The 17,111-nt window shown below is 51.1% G+C and overlaps 1 protein-coding gene across 3 annotated transcripts in view; it reads left to right on the forward strand.

Annotated features, from left to right (window-relative positions):
- Positions 1-17,111, forward strand: part of SRGAP3 (SLIT-ROBO Rho GTPase activating protein 3) — a 98,072-nt gene that overhangs the window by 70,336 nt on the left and 10,625 nt on the right. For 2 of the 3 annotated variants that reach the window (XM_084530969.1, XM_084530971.1), the window contains exons 7-17: positions 1,341-1,562; positions 2,056-2,157; positions 2,391-2,588; positions 3,565-3,649; positions 5,069-5,096; positions 8,620-8,722; positions 10,916-10,976; positions 11,401-11,478; positions 12,616-12,750; positions 16,070-16,175; positions 16,433-16,660. In XM_084530969.1, coding sequence (XP_084387095.1) covers positions 1,341-1,562; positions 2,056-2,157; positions 2,391-2,588; positions 3,565-3,649; positions 5,069-5,096; positions 8,620-8,722; positions 10,916-10,976; positions 11,401-11,478; positions 12,616-12,750; positions 16,070-16,175; positions 16,433-16,660 — 1,346 coding nt within the window. Of the gene's footprint in view, positions 1-1,340; positions 1,563-2,055; positions 2,158-2,390; positions 2,589-3,564; positions 3,650-5,068; positions 5,097-8,619; positions 8,723-10,203; positions 10,235-10,915; positions 10,977-11,400; positions 11,479-12,615; positions 12,751-16,069; positions 16,176-16,432; positions 16,661-17,111 lie in introns of all 3 variants that reach the window. The other variant, XM_084530970.1, reaches the window with a different exon arrangement.

Raw genomic sequence — 17,111 nt, forward strand, 5'->3', positions numbered from 1 at the left:
TCGCCACGGGAGGTGTTTGTGGTGGGGTGCCCGTCTCAGCAGGTCTTCCCCTCTGTTCCTCCTGCCTGTGTCCCACATCCCTCCTGCCCTGGGATGCATCTCTGCAGCTCACAGCTGGGGGCGTGCGGCACGGGGCTCTGCTGCGCGGGAGGCAGGAACAAGCATCCTGGGGACATCTGGTTACGAAACTCCTGGCGATGGATAAAGCCGTAACTGTCCAGCTTGGTCCTCTCCCAGGAGCTTCAGCCCTCTCCTGTCCCAGGAATAGCTGTGCTGCATTTCTGGAAGGCAGCCCTGTGGTTCTCTGCAGTCTCCCTGCAGCCCCTCTCGCAGGGCTCAGCCTGCTGCGCTGCTCTCCTCCTACTCCCAGCCCTCCTGCCTGTCTCGCCGTGCCCCTCCTTTCCCCACAGAGCTGCTGCTGGCATCCAAATCCTGGGTGCTTCTCCGGGCCTGCCTGCGCCCCCGCTGCAGTGCTGTGGGCAGGGGCTGGTGGTCGCACCCAGCGGCGCGGGGGCTCGCTGTGCCACGGCTCCCACCCGGCTCCCTTGGGGACTGGCAGGGGGGGTTGTGCTGAGCTGTGATTATGCATTCGTAGCAGCAAACCCCCGTGCTGGTGCTATACTTAGCATGCCAAACTCAATTATATTGAGAAGAGAGTTTAAAAACAGGCTTTTGCTGCCAAAATACTGTACATGAGGCAATTAGCTCAGAGTTTTATCATTTTCTCCAAGGTGAACGTGAGAACGATCAGTTATGCACGAGAAACTGCTCCATGGTGAGCGAGGCAGGCAGCTCCCTAGCCGGGCTGGAAGGGCTTGCACATGCTGCAGGGCATTTCTCAGCGCCACCCTGCCTGAGCACCGTCTGTCCGTGAGAACCTGGGGAATGGTTTCTTTGCGTAAAAAGTACCTGCAGGGCTGCTCCCCGGGCGAGAAGGAATGCCCTGGGACAGTCCGTGGTGTGGGTCCTCCAGCCCTTTCTTTTCTGGGTACCTCTGCAGGGTGCAGGAGAACCGTGCTTTTCCCTGATTTTTAACTCTGTCCTGCCTGAGCACCACCCACGTCCTTCCCTGCAGAACCAAGGCCACCAAACCCCAGTGCTGTGGCGAAGGTCCCACAAGGTCGCACCATCCGGCTGGTTGTGCCCCTGGTGCCTGTTCTCCTGCAGTCTTCTCCTGGCCTTTTCATGTAGTATTGCAGTATGCTATTAAACGTATCCCCGTACAACAGGGCTGGCGTTTCCCTGGGCTGTACGCTGCTTTCTGTGTGTTTAATGTGTGCCTGACCCTCCAGAACAGGGATGGCAGTGCTTGTGTGATACCTGTGCTTGGTGTTTCTCAGTGCTGTGACCTGGGGTTCCACGCCAGCCTCGCTCGGACGTTCAGGACTTACCTGTCTGCAGAGTACAACCTGGAAACCTCCCGCCACGAGGGCCTGGACATCATCGAGAACGCCGTGGACAACCTGGATGCGCGCAGTGACAAGCACACCATCATGGACATGTGCAACCAGGTCTTCTGCCCTCCGCTCAAGTTCGAGTTCCAGCCCCACATGGGGGACGAGGTACTGTGCCTGCTGCCCGGGGCTGTGGGGCTGCCTCGCAGCCTGGCCTGGGCTGGGTCTCTCTTGTTCTCTGCCATCGCCATTACGTTATTCCTTCCCTTTCTGTTCTGTCTTCACATGCTGCTATTCATGTTTCCTTTCTTAATGAGACATTTAGCTCATTAGGGCTCCTCCTTTCAGCGTGCCTCTTGCTCCTTGCCTTTCCCAATTAGAATGCCTGTGGCTTGATCCTCAGCTGAACTGCCCAACAGATTTGTAAAGCGGGGCTTTGATTTACCTGCTGTAATTGGGAGACTTCAGAGCACAGCTTTAAAATGCTGGGTAGGAATGCCTTGTGCTGGCCCAGGTCCAGGGCACTGCTGCGTAGAAACTGGGCCACGCTGCCCTGGGGGATGTGAGGAGCTGCGAGAATCGTGTAGGTGTTCAATGCGTGTGTCTGCTCAGTGCGTGACCCACTGAATCCTCTCCTGTCTCTGGCATGGCTCTGCCCCAGGTGTGTCAGGTCAGCGCCCAGCAGCCTGTGCAGACCGAGCTGCTGATGCGGTACCACCAGCTGCAGTCACGACTGGCCACCCTCAAGATAGAGAACGAAGAGGTAAGGACTGCTCTGGGTCTGGTGGGCGGCCTCACAGGCAGCACTGCTCAGCCCACGATGCGGGGGGGTTCCTGGATTGGGTTTGGGATCCGTCAGTGGCGGTGCTGAGGGCTCCCCTTGCAGCTCATGCATGAGTGAGCCCAGGATGAGCTGCTTGTTGGCCAGTTGTTTTGGCTCAGGATGTGGTGTTTTCCAGTCTGCTTCAAGAACATGCTGTCTTCTGTGTCTGATAGGTACGAAAAACTCTGGACGCCACAATGCAGACTTTGCAGGACATGCTGACAGTGGAAGATTTTGATGTTTCAGATGCCTTCCAGCACAGTCGCTCCACTGAGTCGGTCAAATCAGCTGCTTCAGAGACCTACATGAGTAAAATAAACATCGCCAAGAGGAGAGCCAACCAACAGGAAACTGAGATGTTCTATTTTACAGTGAGTCTCATCTCATGTGATACAGGACACAAAGCATTAATTGCTAGGGCTGAGTCCCATTTTAAATGCTCATTAGTGAAGAGCAAGAACCAATTCAGTCTCTTCAAGTATTTGTCTTCTGGCTGATTTGGGATTGGAATGCATTTCACAGTGGCAGGGCAATGCACAGGGAATGACAATTCAGTGTCTGCCTTGATTTTGAAGGAGCAACCGGAGCAACCAGTTGTGACCAAAAGCTTACAGAAGCCAGCAGGAGTGGCTCAGAACTGGGCAGCAGGCTTGTGATAAATATGTGCGCATAGGAAAGCTGCTAATTTCTCTAGCAGTGTTGTTATTCCGATTTACGAGGGGAGGGGGATCATTGCAGTTTAGAGTTGTGCTTGTTTTTGATAAATTTTGCAAGAATTTGCAATTTTTCCCATGTTTTTGTCCTTCATTTTCTACATCTGATTCCCTTACTCCTCCATGAAATTATTGCCCTGGGGTGTTACTGGGCGTACAGCAGGCTCACAGTGGCCCACGAAGCAGCGCTGCACGGTTTGTGTTGCCCAGCTCACACTGCCTGACTGCCTGGGCAGGGCTGGGCTGCACTGGGTGTGCTCGCTGCTGCATTGCTTGCATGCACAAAGGCAAAGCCCCCGTCAGTGCAGGGAAAACCTCTTTGATTTTCCAGCCTGTTCTCAGAAGCCTGACAAAAGAAAGCTTGCTTTGAACTCTTTTCTTTGGAGCTCCTCGCGTTCCCAGGCAGGAGGTGCAGCACCAAGGAGACTGGGCTAATAGGATCATCAGGGCTGGGGCTTGGGCAGTGAGAAGTGATTAGAGCGTGCTCCATCCTGCGGTGCATCTGACGCCTCGTTTGTTAGAGCCTGACAGCTCCGAGGCCCTGTCAGTAGCCCCAGGCAAAAGTGTACATCAATTGCAGATGATTTTTGCTGCGAGACTTAACCCACCTTGTTTGTTTTGTTCTTAATTCCAGAAATTTAAAGAGTATTTGAATGGCAGTAATCTTATCACGAAGCTCCAGGCTAAACACGACTTGCTGAAGCAGACTCTTGGGGAAGGTGAGTTGCAGAGTTAGGTTCAGAGGGAGATGTCCCACCACGAGCAGTGATTTTAAATCAGGTTTCATCTGCCCATCTGACCTGCCCTCTGTGTTCCCTGGGTGACTGATGGCCTCCATGTTCGGCTGCTACGCTAAGTTTAACTACTGACATGCAAAATAGTTATTTCCATGGAATATTATTCTTATTCTAAGTTTCTTTGGGAGTGTGCAGGGGAAGCAGCCCTGTGTAGAAGATACAGGGCTAAGACTCCTATGGATCGGTGCAAGTGATTGTCTCTTTGAGATTACCTTGGTCACCGTCCTGCCCTCCCACACAAAACAACTCCTGCTCTTCTTAGGAGGAAGAGTGTGGTGTCAGTTGCTTTAATACTCCAGGAGCTGTGCAAAAGCAGCTGTGGAACATTTTCACATGGAAACTTTCTGAATTTCTTCCAGGCCATGGGATTGTCCTGCTACGTAGACATTCAGCAAATGCTTAGCCCAGAAATGCAGAATGCTGTGTTTCAGCATGAGCTGATTCTCCTTAGGAAAAAATCTGGGTTTGCAAAACACTTGTGTGGAATTCTTTGCTTTTTCAGCGAGGAATTGGCTGCAAGCTTGCTTTCTGCAGGTGCCAAGGGAGAACAGGAAGGAGGCATGTGAAGCCAAATGCTTGCTTTTATGTGCCTTAGAAAAAGGAAGAATAAATCAGCTTTCTTGGCCTTGGGAGAAATAAACAGCATGTGAAACGAGTTTAGTTTTTTCAGTGGATTGACAAATACTTTAAAAAATGAACAGATCTTATCACTGGTAATATGCTGCCATTTATATGAAATCCAAGCACTAAAAATACACGAAGGGAATGAGAATATTGACAGCCAGAAGAGCGCCTGCCTGATTATGATTAGATGGGCTGTTATCTCATAGGAAAAGCCAAGGAGCAGAATTACTCCGCTGTATTCAGCTGCTATTAGTGGTCCTCCACGAGGCAGTTGGCTAATCTCAGCAGCCTCCCCGGGGGCTTTAGCCCTTATCAGACTCCCCTTTTCCTGTTCGAATTTGGCCAATCCCCAGCTAGTGTAAATGAGCACTTAGTGCAGAGGACCTGTGGTGCATCTGGTTATTTTTTTTTTTAAGATGAGCTTCATATTGCAAATAAACCTTTAATGTCAGTGGGAATAGAAGATGCTTCCCCCCCCTTGTGACTGAGCCTTGGACTTGTAACGTGTCTCTTAGAGGGAAGGGTTCGCATGGCAACCAGCTCGGCACCTCCTGCAACCTGCAGGGCTTTCAGGCTCACTCGGCTTTGCCACAAACAATTAACTCAGGGCTTACAGACCCAGAAGCAGGGGCGGGAATGCTTGTGCATCTCTGTTTGAACAGCCATTTTCTGGTGACTAATGTGCAGACTTGATGGAAACTTATGTTTTTTTTGTAGGTGAAAGAGCAGAATGCGGAACAACCAGGTGAGAAGTTTCTTCTATTTGATCTGCTTTTGGGAAGGACCTTTGGCTCGTGCTGGCAGGAGGAGGGTGGTTGCCTTGGCTGCTGACACAGCTTGGTGGGGCTGAGAGTCAGCTATCTTCCAGCTGCCCTGTGCTGGCAGGCTGGAGGGCAGGCAAACCCAGGCTCTCCCGATCACTGACCTGCTTCTCAGCTGCATTGCCTGAAGTGGAGTAATGAGGGTGATGACGAACAGGCCCCTGTTTTTGCTGCAGTGTAATTTCTAGCTGGCTGGCTTGGAAGTGCCTGGAAGCGCTCTGTCAGCACGGTGCTCTGCAGTGTCTTGTAGGCACAGCTGAGGCTGTGTTGTGTTCAGACAGAGCAATACAAGTGTGCCCACCTGCTCCCTGCCATCCCTGTTCTCTTAAGGACTTTGATACGTCTCCTGAAAACCTCTCCCAGCTCCGGCTTCTTTACCCAGGAGCACAGAGGGTGTTTTTATTCTTAGACTTTCATCCAGTTACAGCAGGAGATATTGCTAGGGGTGGATGTAACAGGCAGGAGGCTTTGATCTGTGTCCAGTCCATAAAGCATCTCCACAGAGCTCTAGTGGCTCGCTCTGAGTGTGCTGGTTTCCTAACAGTAAGACGTGGGCCAGCAAAGCCTGCAAAAATCTCCCCAGAACATTTTGAACCTCTTTTTACGTCATCTTTTTACAATCCTATTTCAGCGTTTAATTAAATCTGCAATACCAGGAGAAAAAAACAAACAAACAAACAAACAAACAAACAACAGACATTCCACGTGAGAAATGCTGAAGCAGATGGTGATGGCTTGGTCACCGGGCTGCCTTTCCAGGCAGGAAGGAGGCTGCCTGGGCAGAGGGCAGAGGCCAGCGGGTGCCCCGGCCTGCTGCCTCCTGGCTGGAGCTGGGCTGTGCTGCCGCTGCCAGGCTGAGAGCGGTGCCAGGGCCGGGGCTGGTGGGGCTCCAGCACAAGGTGGGGAGGTGCCACTGGGACAGAGCCTGCCATGGGCAAGAGAGTGGGGACAGGCTGAGAAACCCAGGCGGCCTCATGTCTCGCTGCAGCAGGATGCTCCGAGGAGCTGCTCTTGTGCGTCCTGGGAGAGTGCCCGTGGCACTGCTGGGTGCCCTGGGCGGGCTGGCTCCGTGCAGCCCCGTGCTCACAGGCCCCTTCGGACCAGCAGTTAGGGCAGCTGCTCCCCCCCTGTGTCACTGCCTCCCCAGAGGGTCCCAGGGCTCTCACCAGCTCCCCAGTGTCTGCCTGTGCTTGGCTGCTGAGCTGAGCACGGGGCCTCTGGATGCAGCAGGCAGGGTTGTCTGCAGAGCTGGCAGATGAAAGCACGCCGAAACAGCTGGGTAAAATCTCACAGAACTGGCTCGAGTACTTTCTCAGGAGTGGGTGCCTGTGGCCTGGTGCTGTGTGTTGCAGGCCAGAACAATCAGAGGAATGAATAACAGCCTCCTACATGAGGGATGATGGCACGACTCCCTGCTGCTTCTGTTTGCTTTTGTTTCAGTATTTGCTTTTACTTCACAAAGGAAAATAAACACGAGACAATCTCCTCCTTGTGCAGCAGCACTGCAGGCTGGGTCACAACAGCCCGAGGAGCTGCCTGGCTCCAGGGCATCACCCAGCGAGAGGAGATCACAGCGCAGCAAGCTCTGGGTGCCTTTAGCTCGCACACATGGCTGCTCAGCTGAGGGTCATGCGGGCGCTTCACTGGGCAGTCCTCGTGTCTGCTCCTCAGTTACCAGGAGTTGTAAAGTTGGAGGAATGGTTATAAGCTATAGGAGTGCACAGTCAAATCCTTTATTTTAATTAAGGATTGTAAATTGTGTAAATTGTATGTGTCCATTCAGCTCTGCAAGAACTTTTGCATGAAGGCTCCTAGCACCCATTTTCATCTGCAGTCATCATCTGTCCTCTGCAGATGTTCGTGTAGCCCGGGGGCAGAGGACAGATCAGAAATCGCATGGAGAATTTCTGCTATTTTTCTCCCTCTTCTAGATCTGTGTACTTGAGTCTTAATGTCCTTCGCTGTCAGAAGAAGAAATCAAAGTGTAATTGTAATTAATGGAAGCAGCCCTCCAGACCCCTGATCTCAGCACTAAAGCATTACGCATGCCCACGGCTGTGTTCCCAGAAGCAGGAGGTGTCCCCAGCTCTTGCTGGCATTGGAGGGTCCCCGGGATCTGTTCCCTCAGACCGAGCCCTGTGGTCCCTAGCTGCTGGGGGTGGGACACGCCGCTTCCCATGTGGGTGCCTGCCGTTGTTCCTGCACAAGTGTGGGTGGGTTTGCTCTTGGGTGTTGTCTGGGCTCGCAGTTTTGCTTGTGTCCTGGATCCCTGGCAACTTCATGAACGCCTGCCAGAGGGACTAAAGACCACTCACATTCCTGGGAATGTCTCCCAGACAAGTTAGTTACAGAGGTTTTCCCACTGACCTCTTTCGGACCATCTATGAGCAGAACAGGGTCCGTTTAGGAATAAGTGGGATTGTCCCAGGGTTTTCCAAGGCCCGACTGGTTCGTGTGGGATGTGTCGAGGAAGCAGCTGAGCGCTGTAACTGCTCGTTGTGCTTTTTAAGGCTGACAGAGTGCTGACGTGGTAGAAATAGAAGGCAGGTGTTAAAAATCCTGCTGAGCACCAACGCCTTCATCTTACTTCTCAAATGTCGTGCCATGCACTAGCTCAAACAGGAGCAGTGGTTGTGGTAGCCGGCACAGCGAGGGAGAGCTGTGCCTGCGGGCTGGGGGTGCCGAGGGCAGTGCCGCCGGCTGCCTCGAGCAGCCCCGTTATCCTCTGGCCTGAATGAAGCCAGTTCTGCGTGAAGAAAATTCCTGACCCCCCGTCATTCGTTCAGGCTGAGGCTGCTGGCATGCTTACTGCTTTGTCACTGGAGACGAGGAGCCTTCAGCACACCCGTAGGACAGGGCAGCAGGGTGCTGTGTGACTGCAGCAGGGCTCAGTGCCTGTCCGACAGGCAAACACCGGGAGATTGGAGGGATGGAAAGTAACAGGCAGGTGGGCTTGTTGCTGCTAAATGTTTATTTTATTGAGATTAATTCGAATGCATTCTTGAATGCAGTCTTGACCTTGACTTGAACGTACGCACAGCTTGCACTGAACAGCTCTGACTTTGCTCCGGGCTGACTCCGCGTTAGCTCCGCTGAACGCTCGGGCGCCTTCCAAACGCATCCGAGCTCAGCTTGGCCTTCAGGAGCTGGAAAGCAAGGTCACCTGGCAGGGGGTCCAACGTTAGTTAGCGCCAGGGTTGCCTGCCCCGGGCCGTGGCAGGGCTTCGGGGTGAGCAAAGGGCTCGTCCCCAGGGTGACACCGAGCTCCTCGGGCTGTCAGCCGAAGGGGGAGCGGCCGCAGAGTGCCTGGAGCCCGTGCCGAGCCCTCGCAGCGGGGATTTTCTGTTTGGTTTATTTTTTGTTCTCAGTCATAACCGTTGAGATCTCACCCGTTCATTGCATTTATGTTGGTGTTTTGTTGATTTCTTTTGTTCCATTTTCTCCCAGGCCCCCATGTCTTCCCCCTAAGCCACAGAAAATGAGGAGACCTAGGCCTCTCTCAGTCTATAATCATAAACTCTTTAACGGCAATATGGAAACGTTCATTAAGGTACTCGCTGGCTGACAGTAAGAGTTTATGAATGCTGTGAATGTAATGGTGGCTTTCCTGTCCTCTCTGCTGACTGCTTCCTTCCTCGGACGGGGGCTCCCCGCTCCGCCTGCACCCACTCGGCGCGGCCAGCGTGCGCTTTGCCCCCCTGACGATTCCTCCCCGCCCGCAGCTCCTCACCCGGCCTGTCCCGGGACACCCACACCGGGACGGGGAGGCTGGGGGTGCCCCGGGGGTGGCAGAGGTCTGACCCGGGGCAGTGGGCAGAGCTGCAGCCTCTGCCCCGAGCCCCCTTGGCACCGGGAGGAGAAGCTCAGACAGCGAGAGGAACCCGGCCGGCCCTCAAGGCGCCGAGCCTCTGGACCTAAGGAACAGAGGGTGGCGTGGAAGGGTGCAGAAAAATGCTTTCTGACAGTCCTGTAGAGCTGAGGCTGGGAAACCACTGATGGTTAAACACATTTTTCAGGTGGATTTCCCAGGGATGTGCCCATTACTTGCTGGGTTCCAGCCCCGCGTGGTCAGGGAGGCGTAAGGTTGTCTTCCAGTGCTGGAGCAGAACGGCTGTCGGGTGGTTCCCTCCAAGCCATCGCTGATACTGTACAGCCCTGGTAAACCTTGACCAGTGTATTTTCTGTATCTAAGTGGGGATGAACTCAGCTGATCACAGCACGGTCCCAGTGAAGGGGGCTTTTGGCCCTGCTTGTCCCAGGAAATTACCCCAAAGGAGAGGTTTGGGGAGCAGGGTGAAGAGATTCGGCCCAAAGGATGCATCCAGTTGCCTACCCACTGGTCCTCTCGCACTTTGCTATCGTCTGGCTACTGGAGGGATTTCTGCAGGAAGCAGTGCCAGTCCAGGTGTGCAGTTTTAGGCCTGCCGTGAAGGAATTTTTAACGGCAATACTGTAGGAAGCAGCAGTAGGAAAACGTTGGATTAGGTAAACTCGTAGGCATTGCCTGGCTCTGATTTATTCTTCCAGTGCAACCATAAGCCTAAAAGCAGTATTTATAAGCAGTGCCCTGTCCCAAGTAGCACACAGGCCAGGAATCCCTTTAACACTTGCAGTGGTTCCATGTTTGAACTGATTTTTCAAAGAGCGCACTCAGAGCCCTGCTCAGTGTCAGCGGGCAGTTAGCTGCAGTGCAGGGGGCCCTGTGCCAGCTCCGGGAGCAGCGAGGGGCACGGCCCCAGGGCCCGGCACGGGGCTGGGCGGCTGCTGGAGCCCCCGTGCTGGGTGCTGGTTGTGGTGCAGGCAGGGAGGAAATCCGAGGGGCCGCTGGTGGCCGGGCTGGGTGCAGCGCGGTGCCCACGGGGCTGGGGAGGGAGGGAGGGCGGGCGGCCCGACGGCTGGGGTTGGACTTTGCTAAGCTGCCATTGCATTTGAGCGTTCATGGCCTCCGGAACAGATACTTACCTCTAACTGAACTCATCCTTGCTTAATCTTTTCTTTTCTTCCCGCTCTGCTGCTTTTTTGTGTTCTCAGAGGAAGGAGGAATGCGCGAACAAGAAATCAGGTATTTACTGGAGGCCCGTCTGTGAGACGGAGCAAATTAAGCAGAGAGATGCAACTGTACTCTACTGGAAAAAACAGCCAAACAAAGCCCCTAAGGAAAACAAACATCCACTTAGGAAGGCAGGCACAGCTCACGTTCCCCTTGGCTCCTTCCATGCGGGAAGCAGCTTTGAAAGAAAAGCCAGAACCCACTGTAGGTTCAGGCGCAGGCAGTTCATTTCACACACTGTGGTGTGTTTGTTTTGTTGGTGTTTTTTTCAGCATCTGCTGACAATAGCTCTTTCTTCAGGTAGAAATACTGCTGTAAGCTCTGTTACTGGAAGCTTATTTCATCAGACAGGTGCAGCGCAAGTTTTATTTTGACTCAGCATTACACCCTTGGAATGGAATAGCTGTGATCCAGTTGCATCAGTCCCCTATCTCAACCAGATAGTGAGCAAGTCTTTGTCATACATGTTAGTGAAAGCTTTTTTTTTTGTCAATAATTGAGCGCACCCAGTGTATTGAGCAGTTAGATGGCTTGATGTTTGTAACGCCTCCTTCTCTTGCCTCTTTCTCTTACTAAATTCAATGGCACTGATTTTTCAAATCTCTGTTTTTGCGATCTTTAATGCTTTTTTGGTGCAATGTTATTAATCCACCAGTAGATTTTTTAATTTTTACTTTTTTCTCTTTCCTGAAGGATTCAGGACAAGCTATTCCACTCGTAGTAGAAAGCTGCATTCGTTACATCAACTTGTATGGTAAGTTAATGCAGTAGCATCAACAGAGAAACGTCCTGTACAGGTAATTAGGTACTGGAGTTAGCAGTGAAATGCAGAATAGATGCCCTCAGCCCCTGCTACATGGGCTCAGGTTATAATTACAGTGGTATTAACTGTGATGTAACGTTGCTTGACTGACAAATATTTAGGTCTTGTTAGTACTTATTCAGGTTAAATTGTTTGCTTAGGCCCCAGGTCAACGGGAGCTCTTTGGGCACTTTGATACAGGTGGCCTTGGTTGGACAGCGTGAGCAGAACTGCCTCTCGGTAGCCTGCTCGGTCCCCTTCTTGCTCTCGGAGCCCTTTTCTCTGAGAGCATCGACTTCTAGTTTCTGCTGTTGTTTTCCAGAAGGTGCTGCATGGCAGTTAGGTAAAGCTTGTCAAACTAATTGTTCTTTTCCAGGCCTTCAACAGCAGGGTATTTTTAGAGTTCCTGGCTCCCAGGTCGAAGTCAACGACATCAAGAATTCCTTTGAAAGAGGTGCGTTGGCAGGGTGTGTGGGGCAGCTGGGACGGCCGGGTCTGACCCCCCTGCCTGTGCTCTGGGGGGCAGACAGCGCCCTGGGGGTGTCGGTGTGCTGGCCTGGAGCACTGTGTGGTGTGTAAATCCCGTGCTAAAGGCCTTCCTGTGAAGAGAAGCTAGGAGGTTTTCTCTTCTTCTAGATATCCTAGCAATGTATCTCCAGCAATAGCAAAGAGTCACGCAGGGGCAGAACATCAGAAACAGGGAGGTGCAGAAATCCTTTCCCCAGCCTTTACGTAACAGCACGGCAGCCTCAGATGAGAGCCATAATGTAGTTTGTTGGGGATCTGTTTTCAAGGAACTTTCATCAGTTCCAAGGACAGCAAGGGTATCAGAGAAGGTGGGAACATTATTTCTCTGCTTTTGAGTGTATGTTTAGTGGTTCAACAATATTCATGTGGTATAATGGCATGCAGTGCTCTAGCTGGTGGAGTACAGTCGTCACGTGGGGGTTGCGCGGATTTTGCCTCCTCCCTGCAGTGGTTTGGCACAGAAGGAGCAGCAATGCCACGTGTGTCTGGTGGCAGTGTGGGTTACAGAGCTCCTGATCGTTCTGTTGGGAAAACAGCATCAGAGGTGTCAGGCTGGCAAGTCGGAGCAGAGCGATCCTGCTGTCACTGAGGAAAGCCGAGGCTGTGAGATGGGTGTCGGAGAGAGGAGGGCAGCGGCCTCTGTGGCGCTGAGCTTCGAGCAGCTTGGGAAGGGTCAGAGTGAAGGTGGCCAGGCCAGTGAAGAAGGTAGTGGTGGGATTGCCAAAGACTGGAGGATTTGCACATCCGGTTAGAGGAATCAGTTTCCAAATCCCGTAGCTTTTGAAAGCTGTTTCTAGATTTAAGTTGATAAAGCGCTATCCAGAACTCTTCGGTCTGTTCCAGAGGCACGCTAGGCAAGCCTGTCTGCTCGGGCTCACCTGCCGTAACTGAGATCTGTTCAGCTCTCCGAGCTGTTGTCTTAAATGCAAAAATGCACTGGGATGGAAATGGTGAAATAGAACTGATTTTGTTTTTCTACTGAATTAGGAAAAGCCCTTGCTGCGTTAGTCCAACTTGACGGTAAAGCTGGAAACAAAAACTGTTTTTATTTATAACTGGGCAGGTGAAGATCCCCTTGCTGATGATCAAAACGAACGTGACATTAACTCAGTGGCTGGAGTCTTGAAGCTGTATTTCCGAGGACTGGAAAACCCCCTCTTTCCTAAGGAAAGGTTTCAAGATTTGATATCTACTATAAGTAAGTATATGTGACGTGACTTCTTGAAGAATAGGTGGGACAAGGAAAGCTAGAAACAGGGGGCAAATACAGCAGTGTTTTGCAGCATATGCTGTGAGGAGGGCTGTAGGGCTCCAATGGAAGTTGTGAGGAAAACGCACTAAGGATGTGCACGAGCAGCAGTGAAGGTGAGCGGGAGGTAACCATCTGGCTGTGGCTCCTCTGAAGTCTTCCTAGCACCATGAAGATCACCCAAGAGTCACCCTCAGCCTTAGGCCAGTGGGCTGTACACACGTTTGCTGGTCTCTTGCTTGAACATAGCGGGCAGCTTCCTGCACAGGTCCCTCTGCATGTCCAACACGTTCCTGTGCTCCCAGCCCGTGCCGTGCAGCTGTGTTTGCTGGGATCCAGCTGGGCTCTGCTGCTGTAGCTCAGGGTCCTCTGCTAAACACAGGAGAGGTGAAATAGCCATTGGCTACTCAAAAAGCTTCTCTGTGGTGTGAGGTCTGCACAATTGGTTTCAGCTTCCCTTAGTCAGCTGTTCTCAGAGTATTTGCTGTTTGGTTTTCCTGTCCCAAGGAAAAACAGACACTGCTTTGGGATGTGAACAGAGGTGGAAGTTGAGCTTTTTATTGTGAAATGTCTGGGGTTGATTTCAGGGGAGAACCTGGTTTCTTCTTGTTCTGTCCTGAATTCTGCTCCCAGCACCACTCATTTCTCTGCAACTGAAGAAACAAACATCCCAGCTGGGCTTTATTTCTCTCAGAACCTTGTAGTGATGACATTTATTTATTGGCAAGTCATGGAAATTGCTCCCCTAGGGCAAAGGAAGAAGGCAGAATGAATTCGATGCTTCAGAGATGATGGAAGAGGGTGTTGTGCACTTTGGCTGCAGGATGACTTTATGTTACCAGAGATGTGCTGGGGGTGCCTGGGGGCTCGAGTGCCGTTCTGGGGGTAGCTTGAGGGGGGAGGTGGCTGGTGAACACGTGCCGAGTCCTTCGTTTGGCTTTCAGTGCTCCCTCCCCCTTTTAATGTCACTGTGCTGAATTGCTGGAGACTGAGCAACGTCAAAACAGACAGATGATATCTGGAGGGGAATGGCGCAAGGATGAGCTTGTTCCAGGAGGAGAAGAATGTGCTTTTATTTTTCAGGAACAGTTGTTTTATAAAGTAGCTTTAGGAAATTTGCTGTTGCCTTTCACTTTTGATGTGTAAAACAGTGCTGCACACCTGCAAAGCCAGGGAAGCTCGCTCTGTGCTAGCCGCGTGCCCCAGACAAGGAGTTTCAGTCTGGCTGGCGAGGGGGCTCCGGCTGCACACCCGAGGGACTCTGCAGCAGGGAGTGGAGCCTGAGGGGGTGCAGTCTGCAGCGGGAGAGGACGGGCCCCCTTTGGTGCCAGGAGGTGTGCCCGGCCCTCAGCGATGTGGCTATCTGTGCTCGCAGATAGGCTTGTGCTTTGGGGCCATCCTCCAGCACTCAACATCTGAACAATTTGCTAAGCTCTTGGAAGCTTTTCATTGCAAACATAATCAGTTCACTTTCTGGGTAGTATTTTCTCCTACCATTTTTTTTTTATTATTTTTTTTTATTTTTTAAAATTCATTTTAACAAAGCACTTCCTTTTCTTATGTTTCTTTTCTTTTCCTGCTGCTGTTGCTACCTTTAGATTAAGGATGGTTTTAAAATGCTTTAAGGTGCCACATTCCCACTGATAACCTGAACTCGACTGCTTCTGATTCTGTCACCCCAATACAGGCTGTGTGATAGGTGCCCCACCATTGCTTAGTGAAAGGCCGTCCGTGCTGTTAGAGATTGTTTCGTCCGGTTCCTGGGGGAAGGTTAAACTCAGCTGAGAGGTTTTATGGGACGGGGAAGCCGGCGTTGCTGATGACAAATGAAAGGCTGTTTTTTTTCCTTTCACTGGATGGGGGACTGAGAGTTTACATGGAGACATTCCTCAAATGCACATGAGAAATGGATGGGTAGAAAAGGCACTTGGTTTGCAAAGGTTCACGCAGGGGTGTGCCTGTGTTGTAAAGTGATTGATGGTCGCTCCATTAATTCCTCTGAATTACAGCCAGTCGAAGCATTTTGCTAAGTGAAAAAAGGCAAGTGCTTCAAGACAAGTTGTTCCTCTGGGTTTCAGAACAGATACCTATCGCTGTAGTTTTTATCCAGTGTTTGTTTATTTGATTTTTTTAAACAAATGTATTCTTAAGTAAAACCAAACTGAAGAAATAGCGAGCCCAGTAAGCATTTACATGGGATAAATGCATTCTTCAAAAGGAAAAGATTTCCAGCGTGGAATTTTATAAAGATTTTTGAGCTGAAGCCAGATTTTGTTCAGAATTTTCAAAGAAGCAGCAGCCCCGCTACGTGTTGTCAGGGAATTTTATTTTGATGAGCAAGTGTCAGAGTTTGAAGCAGCACAGTGCAGCAAGCAGCTCTCCGCTGGTGTGGTTTGTTCCACGCATCCAAGGCTGGTCTCAGGAAAGCTTTGGTACCCTGCCTGCTTCGTGTCAAATAGAAGCCGAAGGATTAAGTATCTAGGCAGTATATTGAGCAGATACGGGCTTCAAAAAAAAAAAAGTATCCCTGGGGGCTGTGTGGTGCCAGCAGCTGCAGCAGCAGCGCCGAGTCCCCCATGCTGGGACATGGGGCCGGGCCCTGGGGCTGGGTGTGTGCTGGGCTGCTCCCTGCGAGGCTGGGGGTGAGCAGAGGGCTCTGAGCGAGGGGTCTGGCACTGAAAGCAAGGCAGTGTAACATCAGCCTCCTTCCAGCAGAAGGAAGTTGTTTTCCTTTAGCAGCTCTGGGCTTTGTGCGCTGCTGTGGAGGGGAGAGGAGAATCTTTGAGTGCCAGCTTGGATTAAATTCCTATTAAAGCCAGTGGGAGACTTAAGCAGAAGAGCTGAGGAGGACCTGGTGGGTAAACCCACGAAGGAGTAAAGTTAATAAAAACCTCATTTTAAAATCTGGACTAGAACACCAAACAGGGCACAATTTTCCAGTGCCATATTTGACTGAAGTTTTTAAGAAATGGGGTAGTTGTTGAGGAATTAACTAAATGTATAAGCAGGCGTTTTAAAAATGTAGCCGTGGACATGTCTTTATTTGCTGTGTAAGCTAAACCTTGACTATATGTATGAATTCATCTGTGGAAGATAGGTATGCCTCCTTCTCTACTTGCTGTTAGTGCCAAACCCATGGATCAAACTGGGAAAAGCACTATTGTTATCCTTGGATAGTAGGCTACAAGATCTGGAACAAGTCCCTCTGCTGCTGTGTTGTCTGGTCCTAGGAAGGTTTCAAGATGTGCTTTCTATCTGTGTGTTCCAGAAACTGAGAATCCCACCGAGAGAGTGCATCAGATTCAGCAGATCATCATCACTCTGCCCCGGGCTGTCATCGTTGTCATGAGATACCTTTTTGCTTTCCTCAATCAGTGAGTCTCTTTCTTTTTACGCTCTTTCACTAAGTTGTTCGTGTCTGCCTTTTTTCGGGCTTCCCCTCCTTTGTTACATGAGTTATTTTGGAGCATTGTATTTTGCTTCTTCCTCAGCCTTGCCTGACTGTGGCAGTGCGTTCAGGGAGGACGTGCAACTCAGTGATGATTTTTGGGCAATGGGGAGTTTGGTGGGAGATTTTTCTGAGCTGACAGGGAAGGTGGGCACTGCACTTCCCTAACACTTGTTTTTGCAGCTTGTCACAGTACAGCGATGAGAACATGATGGATCCCTACAACCTGGCCATCTGCTTCGGGCCCACTCTGATGCACATTCCAGACGGGCAGGATCCGGTGTCCTGCCAGGCCCATGTCAATGAGGTCATCAAAACCATCATCATCAACCACGAGGGCATCTTCCCCAGCCACAGGGAGCTGGAAGGACCTGTCTACGAGAAGTGCATGACTGGAGGGGAGGAGTACTGGTAAGGAGCTTTGGCAGAACTTCATGCATTGCAGAACTTAGCAAAGCCATGTCCCCTCCTTGGTGGTATCTTGCAATGTAAATTAAGAGTGAAGCTGTGCCAAAATGCAGGGCTTTGCCTTGATTCCCTGTAGACAGAGAATTAACTCCAGCTCACATGAGTATAGGAGAAGGGTTCTGGGGGTCCCTGAGAGGATGGACTATGAAGAGGGCTTGAGGAAGCTCAGACTTGATATTCAGGACATCTGAGCCCAGGCTGATCACAGCACTGGGATGAATTTTTCTCTCTGCAGAAGCAGCATGCCTTTTTACATCTACTTCTGTTAAACATCACAAATTAGGTGTGCAAGAGTTGAGTATAAAATGCTAAAAATCATTGTGAATGAGTGAGTGGAAAACTTGACTTCTTATTTACACTGATTTGTTCTGCCAAATATGAGTAAGATGCACAA

Source organism: Aythya ferina (genome assembly GCF_964211825.1).
Source record: "Aythya ferina genome assembly, chromosome: 10".
In the NCBI taxonomy this organism is placed as follows: domain Eukaryota; kingdom Metazoa; phylum Chordata; class Aves; order Anseriformes; family Anatidae; genus Aythya; species Aythya ferina.